Raw genomic sequence first — 8,863 nt, forward strand, 5'->3', positions numbered from 1 at the left:
TAGATATGACGGCTTCAAGAAAAGTCACCTCAAAGAAGTCCTTCCAAATCAAAAAGATTGCTATTTACAATATAAATACATTAATGTAGCTATATTACTCATCTATAATTGATAGAGTACAAAATTCTAGGGTATTTTTAGTGAATATAGGGTATCGGGCCTTGGTTCAGGAACCAATGCCCCAATTATAACATTGTTTCTTATGAGAAAATTGGTTCCGAGTTACAACGTTTCGACTTAAGACGTGGTTTTCAGGAACCAATTGTATCAGAAGTCCGAGGACTGCCTTTACTTGATTTAGTTTGTTCGGAACTAGCTTGAGTATATCTGCAGAGTGCTGCACTAAGCCAAGTAGACATAAATATGACTTCTTCAACAGAATAATGTAAGAATGTTGGAAAGAAAGCAATGCTTGCACAATTTGTACCACAAGGTTTTTTTTTTTCTCCAAGTTACTAATAAATGCCTAAGACTAGTGTTGGTTTAGACTGTATGCTGGCTTCTTGGGATACTGAACTTGGCATGTGGCTTAATTAAAGGAACAGTCTGGAGTGGAAATGGGGGAGGAGAAGTGGCAGCAGACCTCTGCTTTCTTGAGGAGTAACACCTCTGGGAAGAAACCAGTAGAGATTAAAAAAGTGGGAGGTTGGACTGATGGAGGATGCTTACTTAGAAGTGAGGAAGGGACCTAAGTAAATTGGCTTTGACTAAAGAGAACTCCCAGAGCAGACTGATCTCTTGCTACCACTACCGCTTCCTCATAATAACCATATGTGGAATAGTGTACTATTAAATTTTACCTGTGTTCTCCTTGCATCAGCAAAAGAAATCTTGACCCCATATTTTTGTTATGACTACTTTGTGATTTCACCTGTAATTCAGGGCACGATCATACACCCTTTAAATCCAATGAAAACGTGTTATTGATTTCAGGAGTCCATAGAGAGGGCCATTATTTTACCATATGTTGCAGTTTCCTTTAAATACCTGAAGATTAATGTAATAGTACAAATTAAAGGGGCAATTACACTGCAATAATGTATCATGTGTTACCAGGGAAGAATGGCCTTAAAGCCAGTTTAATGACCCCATGATAACCTCTTCAGAGCCTGGGAGTTCTCCAGGGGCAGTGGAGAACCCATGGATTCTTTACCAGCTGATGACCTGGAGGGTAATGCCACTGCAGTCATAGAAGGAAGGCAAACTGGCTAATGCTGATCACTCCTGCAGTGACTACAATGTTACTGGAACTTGAACTAACTTGGTCAAAGTTAGTTTGGGTATATTTATAGCATATTAGTCTCTTCTGATGTTGGCCCTTTGAAGCCATTAGCAAATGGAACTCCCAGGGCAGGAACCAGTATAATTTATGTTAGGAAAACAACTTGGAATGAAGGTCAAATAATTCTGGCCACCTTGCCAGGAAACTCCTCTGTATGCTTTTGTGTATAGATGAGATTTGGACCATCTTTTTTCACTATGTATTGCCAGTATTTTTTTATGTCCATTCAGTTTATAGTCCAAATCTCACTTGTTTTACATGCATAAATAGGCCTTTTGGACTCGATGTCTAATTGTGTGAGCAATGCAAGAAGTATTTGGCACTGTATGATGCTGAATTGTTGCATTCTATTGCATAGATGAGTTTCCACAGCAACAGACTTTTCAAGTTACTTTTGTCTGTCCTCGCCATGACCTAGAAAAAAAACTACTGTTATAGTTTCTTCTGATTGCTGCTGTCATTAAATAAAATATTTCCTGATAATCTATAAAGTTTAATAAACTCCTGAATGAGTTGGTGTTTGTCTACTGAAATATTACATAAGTTTTGGGGCGGGCCTCTGTTCAGAGAATGAGTTGTGTGGCTACATCCCATCCTAGGCTCCAATAAGCTAAAGCATGCTGTACAGCATGCATCCTTTTCTGTTATTTTCTAATAAGTCTTTGCAACTAACATTATCACTTCATGGTGAAGCCACAGTGCATGAGTGATGTGATTAGAAGAGCTAATCTAATTCTGGAGTATATAAACAGGGATATAATGTAGATATGAGGAGAGGTGGGCATACCTCTGCAGGCAGCACTTGAGATAGTTACTGAAATATTGGGTCTAGTTATAGTGTCCTTCAGCCAACAAACCGAGTTTGAAAAAGGCTCAAAAAATGAAACAAAAATAAAACCGCTATAAGAATTGAGTTCTAAAAAATCTGCTTTATATTGAAGGACTTAAACCTCCTAAATTTAGCTTACTAAAGGAGAAGATGAAGGCATTACTGCTTCATGGTGTGGACATAGTCGCATGCGAAGCAGTTTTCTGGCAAAAAAAGGGCGGGGGTGTGCTTTTTAATTTAGTAGACAAAGGCATAACATTGTCCAGTGAGAAAAATTTAACTTAAACAACAACATCTCTTGTTATCTATCACTTAGACTTTAACTATGATTAATTTTTTTTCCCCAAGAAAAATCAAACTGTAGCTCAATCATAAAATAAGGACTTGAGGCAGGAATTTACCAAGAACAGATTAATGATCTATGATCGTTGTGAAAACTTTGTTGGATGTATTGATATTAGATTTAATATACTCCCTTCCCCTGGCCACAATTTGCTTAATATTTTAAGTTTAAGTCTTGTAAGAAATGATAGGATCCATCTTAAGAGCTTGTAGGAATCAATGTAATTTCTGTGCCTCATACTTACTGCATATTTTCATAGCATTTGTTTCTTGGCTGATACACACTTTTGTATGTATTTTACTCTGAAGACCCAGATTATTTGCAATTTTATTATTTGATGTAAATTTTAAATTGATAAAATAAATAGCAAGTTTTGTGATGTATTACTTGTCAGAAGTTAGCAGAAGAAAGCCAGCTATGTTGTAACTGACTTTTTGATGATTTGTAATAGCTAAAGGTAAATGATTTACTGAAGGTCTAGTTATTTCAACATCCTTCTGGAATCACTTGATTAGCTCAAAAACCCAGGTTTGTGGCATAATATCTTGAGCTAATTTGTACAGAACCTGAGGATCTATGACTAACATCCATTTGAACAAATTATACATGTACTCATGTCTTATGTGATACATAGGCTTTGTATTGACCATTACACAATATAATTAAATGTTACCAATGCATATTAAGAGTCTGATGCACTAGATGCAACTGAAAAATTCGGCTGTATACAGCTGTACACAACCACTAGCAAGACAATTTTCATTATTACAAATGATCTTCAAAATGGATGGTAGCAAATATGGACTGTAAATATCTCTGAGAGATGCCTGTTTTTCCCTTTGTCCTTTGAAGATTCTAGAGACTTAATCTACTATTATTAAATAGTGTTTTATAACTGTGTGTTGGTTTTTTTCATGAGTAGATATCATAGTTGGACTACACTAATGCTAGATCAATATGACTAAAGTTAACAATATCTTATTCAGTTCTATAACTTACCAAAAGTACAACATTTGACAGCTGAATGAACGAGTGTCTTAAAACTCTCTAAAGCAGAAGGAACAAAGAGGCTTAACAGATGGTCAAAATCTATGTAATTTTGTACCTCTGAGTTACTACTGACTCCGTGGAGCTTCAGTAACAGACATTCTTTAGTGTCTGGAAAATTGCCTTATGACTTAGACCATAGGAAAAGTAATACCTTTCATGAATGCTATCAAAGGTAGGCATTAGATAACAGGGCATGGTTGTAGTATCTTCATGGCTGCTTATGTTATGGTATAGTTATAGTAGTTTTTGAATGGCGAACAAGATTGGAGGATCCCAGGCAGATATTAAGGACAGAGTACTCCTACCTTCCTATTTCCACCCTGGCTTCTATTGTGATTTTTCACAAGCTCTCATAAAAAGGACTAATCATCCATGCCTAGATTTTGCTGTTGCCGTTCCTTTTCTATCCATTTGGGGGGACATCTTCCAAGCTGAAACTCCTACTAACTGCATTTTAAACATCTCCACATTTGAATTTATAACTCAAAATTAGCATGTGATTTTAGAACAGATTATTATTATCACTGTATTCTACAATACTAAGGGTACAGATTTAAGATTAGAAGGCACCTTGTGGTTTCTCAGCTCCTTCTGAGAGCCACCATATCATAAGATTCATGAATTGATCGAGAGCACTCTTAAATTTAGGTTTCTTGCCACTGCTACTCCTCTCTTCTTCAAGAACCTCACTCCTTTGGTTAGGATGCTTCTTTTAACCTCTGTTCTAAATTTATGCATAACTAGTTTTATGCCCATTTCTTCTTGTGCCAGTATGGTCCTTTACCTTAAATAGCTTTTCCTTCTTGCTATTTAAATCCCTGATCTATTTACACAGGACAATTCTATTCCCCTTCCAGCCTTTGTTTTGCAAGACTAAACATGAGAAGTTTTCCCAGTCTTTTCCTAAAGCAAGTGCTCTATTTTCATGATTATCTAAGTAGACTCCTCTGAACCCATTCTAGTTCAAATTAATCGTTCTGGAACCTGGGTATCATCTTAAGTTCACAATTTTTTAATGGCCACATCTATCAATGGCTTGAAGTCATTCTGTGATCAGCTGTGTTTGAGTCTTCCTCCTCCTCTGTTAGCTTTTATGTGACACCCAATTTGTAGGAGAAATTCTATTTGTTAGCCCCTAAGTATCCATTTTATAATACAAGATACTACCTACCCTAGTCCTCTTTCTATTTCCAGATTTTTAGCATTATAGCTAGCCTGAGCATAGCTGGGGTAACACGAAAGCACCAAGAAGAGCAGCTGTCAGAGGAATCAAGGGGAGCTGTTACTTTCCTAGTAACAAATTTGAAAAGCTACAGTGCCCAAAAGGAAAAACTAATATTTCAGTGCATATCATTGGAAAGCCGTTAATGACTACAGTAAATTTTTGAGGGTGCATATTATTACATTTTTTTAAAAAGCTGCTCAAGTGATCATACTCTAATATAAAAGATTTTCATGGACCCTGATCCTAAATATTCTGGTTATTATGCAAGAGTGGAAACCAAAATCTAGTTTTTTATGTTAATCACTTTTAAATAAAAGTCTGGGTTTAAATGACACTGTGTTGGTAGCACCAAAAATTGATATCTCCCCCTGCAACACTGAACCTCTGGCTACTGCTCCTGCACCATGCATCACCACCTCTGTTCACTTTCCTGATGCTGGAGCCAGAGTCACTGCAGGGTGAGGGGCAGGTAGGGGTGGAGGGCAGGGGAACTGGGTCAGGAGGGTGAGACCTCCCTTCCCCCCAAGCTCCATTCCAGCAACCCTGTCCCACCCTTAGACAGTATGGGGTGCTTGTGCCTTGCTCACCACCTATCATGCTACTGTTGATAAGAAATAATTTTAATACTGACAGTCATATTTTTTATTCTTGCTTTCCTAAACAGTTGTTCAGCTCTTCTTGTGCCACAGAAATGCCTGTTTTGGTGGATGAAGTTATTAGTTTAGAGAATGAGAAAAGCGAGTATACTACAGGATGAACGGTGCTACATAATTCTTACTGAGCCCAGTTAATAGGCATTTGAATGTCCCTGAAAATACTGAACAAGACCTGGAATTTAGCCCATCATCTGGCTTTTGAGTGCCTGAACAAGGAGAAAAACTGTAAGATCTTTTTATCATATGCTGTGTATTATTAGGGTCTCAATGTCCAAATACTCATGTAGCAACATATGCTTTATGCTAAGATCAGTAACGCAGTTAACTGATATCTGCAAATGATTTTTCTACTTCAGTGAAAACGTACATTTCTGATGCTACTCTTCTGAGCTGCTTTTTTCATTCAGGCTTGCATGTTAGCAATGTTCTTCTGAGAAACCTAGTTACTGTTTCCATGAACAGGATAACAAAATGGTGTTTATCCTGTGTAGATCAATATAATTTCTTGTTTGAATATATTGAGTCACTGAAGTTTAATGAAAGTTCTTTTGTAATTGTCCCCAGAGCACAAACACTTATGAAATTAACATCTTGAGTGAGTTCTAGTCACTAAATTTTCACCTCTTAATGAAGGAAAACATGTCATTCTTTTAGTACTTATTTAGTTTTTATATTATCAACTAGAATTTTAAGCATATATTTCCCCCTTAATGCCTTGGTAATGTTTTCTATTTCTTTCTAAAATAAATGTTTCCCAATTCTTTTGAAGAGAATAATGTATCTGTTTTTTTCTAGGTTCATTGAGATTAGTCCTGGGAAAATGTTAGGATAACTTAGTGTACTTACACTTTGGCTGTATGTGTCTGGGTCCAGAACTGGGTCCTGTTCTAGCAGTGCAACAGTAGGGTCCAATGATGCCACTTCTACATTGCCTTGTTTTACTTTGAACAGTCCCACTAGAAATAGTTACGGCTTGGTATGTGTGGAGGTAGTAAAGCATATGTCTTAGAGCTAAACCACATCCAGACTGTTCAAAAGAGCAGTAAATCCACATGGTGGTTCCACTGTACTGAGTTCTCATTGTATTAATACTTCTCTTGTAAACAGCGTGTGCAAAAATGTTTAGCTTGCTTACTTATCTTATTTACTTTTTTAAAAGACTTGTGCCTGGAGCTTTTAATGATGAGTTTCTTAGGCCATACAGTTAAACATTTATTCATCTCCAATTGTTTCAGCTTTTTAGGTTTCTTTGCCTTGAATCCAGAATTCAAATATCCTCCTAAGAATGAACTACAACAGTTTCTGAATATAAACCCATTTCTCTTGGTTGTTAAACTCAAAAAATGCTTTTAAATTAAATAGACTTTTAAAGTCATCCACAGCCCCATATATGTAGCCATTCAAACTGTGTGTATTTGGAAGTGGGAAAGTGGGGGAGTGAAGGAGGAAACTACTTGGATCATAATATATTAAACACTCAAAGTATTGCTGTTTTGACTAGGTATTGTATATGAAACAGATGTCTAAGAGAAGTGACTGTCTCAAACAGATTAACTCTTTCTGCAGGGAAGAAGGAATATTGAGAAAACAACAGGAGGTGTACACAGGCTGATACGAAACATCATCATGTATCTAATGATTAGCTATGGAAAGTTGTGTTTTAACAAATCAAAAGCAAATTGTCTAAAGTCTCCTTTCCTCTGTCAATCTCATTTCTCAATAAAGCGTGGTTGGTCACTTACATTCATTTAAGAGGCATCCACTCACCACTGTCCATACAGAAATGTTAGGCAAGCTGTTGCTTGAATGTCGTATCGTGCCTTCTGGGTTGCTAAAATTGAGGACATCATCTTTGTGCTTTTAGGAAGGAGAGTTTGCATGAAATCCAATCAACAGTTAAAAGCTGTGTCTAGCTGTTGTCTGCTGTAGCCCTTTGCTGTTAGCTATGCTAGACAGAAATCTACCATAGCCTGGCATGTCCAGTACTCATGACCTTTCCAGAATGCTCATCTCTAACTCGGAAATTTTTAGAAATTAAGCAAAAAACCCTGAGAATTGTAGAAGTTGGGATCACAATTTATGTCCATACTGCTGTGCACAAACTAAGTTGTTTTTTTGCAGCAAGAGCTGTATTTCAGGCAATCCCTACAAATCCTATAAGAACACAGACTGATGAAAGCATCCTTTAACAAAACATCAAAAAATACTATTGTCTCATTTATAAACTTAGAGTGGAAAAAACAAACGCGTACTCTACCTGAGCAATTTCAGAGATCGTCACCTGGAAAAGTTCTTCTTGATTATGGGGAGTTTGCGACGTGTCACTCTGGTTATTCTCTAATCATCATATCAAACTCCAAAGGTTCAGCAGCCTCAGGTTGGTTTACAGTCCCTGCAGGTTAAAATTTAACTCAGTCTATCTTTCAGCTCTATGCAGCCCTTTGACCAGATAACTAGGTCACTGCAGCTCAGACACTATCTACACAAACTGCATTTGTTTACAAGATTCAAAGGACTCAAGTCCAGAATATGGCTTAAAATATGACTTACCTATTTTTTTATCTAGACCTATCTGGATAATTCTTTTTAACTTCAACAACAGCTAAACTTTACTTAAAACTTACACTGGGCCTCTTTTAAAAAAATAGAGAGCCTTGTTTATCTATTTCATGGAAGGTGCCTATCCTATCATAAATACTACTATTTTGTTCAGGTATGCAATTATTTTGTTGTACTGAACTATAATGTCCAGCACGTAGCTGAAGTAAGAATTTGGCCATATTATATAATATAAAATCTGATGTCCCATAAATTGACATGGTCAAAAAAAGTCTGTGTATTTGCTAAATTTTCTGTGTTTGAATTCCCTATAAACAGAAAGCTGCAGGGGGAAATAGAACAAAAGCATATTATCTTTGCAAAGAAATCTTGGGGACAACCATAGTACTGGAGAAAATAAATCCATCCTGTACAGAAGCAAAGTACAAGAATCCCAAGTGGTGCTCTCTGTAGGTTCAGCTCACACAAAAAATTCACTTGTGGGTGTTAAAAGAATGATTTGTTTCCACATTCCATTCTTCTAGCATTTTAACCTATATAGCTCAAGGTGGAAATTGCTTTGTTTTTCTAGTGAAGAAAAAGCATGCAAAATACACAAAGCATGCAAAATGCACAGTGGTGTGTTTGGTAAAAATGATGTTTTGGGTTATATGCTGCTTTTAGTTAATGGATTAGCTTGAACTGGACAATCTGCTTCAGAGCCCTGTTGGTTCCTCTGTATCCCAAACTGCAGTCTTTTTGATATAGAGAGAAAAAAGTTTGCTTTTTCAGGAGCAAATCCCTTCTCTTAATTATACTCTCAAACAATCATTTGGAGTAGGACTGGTGTTCTCTTATTGGTGAGCCATAACTACTATTAGTACTTATAAAAGAAAGTTTTCAATTATCTGATTTTTATTCTTTAGGCTTCCATAAACTG

The 8,863-nt window shown here is 36.6% G+C and overlaps 1 protein-coding gene across 4 annotated transcripts in view; it reads right to left on the minus strand.

Moving 5' to 3' along the window:
- A1CF (APOBEC1 complementation factor) overlaps positions 1–7,714 on the minus strand; it is a 64,982-nt gene extending 57,268 nt beyond the window's left edge. For 2 of the 4 annotated variants that reach the window (XM_019507766.1, XM_019507764.1), the window contains exons 1-2: positions 7,643–7,689; positions 7,128–7,216 (exon numbers count right to left, since the gene is read on the minus strand). In XM_019507766.1, the coding sequence (XP_019363311.1) occupies positions 7,128–7,133 (6 nt within the window). In that variant the 5' untranslated portion in view covers positions 7,134–7,216; positions 7,643–7,689. Of the gene's footprint in view, positions 1–7,127; positions 7,217–7,642 lie in introns of all 4 variants that reach the window. The other 2 variants (XM_019507765.1, XM_019507763.1) reach the window with 1 other exon arrangement.
- Between the last annotated feature and the right edge of the window lie 1,149 nt (positions 7,715–8,863).

Source organism: Gavialis gangeticus, unplaced genomic scaffold (genome assembly GCF_001723915.1).
Source record: "Gavialis gangeticus isolate Ggan-Ray unplaced genomic scaffold, GavGan_comp1, whole genome shotgun sequence".
Classification (NCBI taxonomy): Eukaryota; Metazoa; Chordata; order Crocodylia; family Gavialidae; genus Gavialis; species Gavialis gangeticus.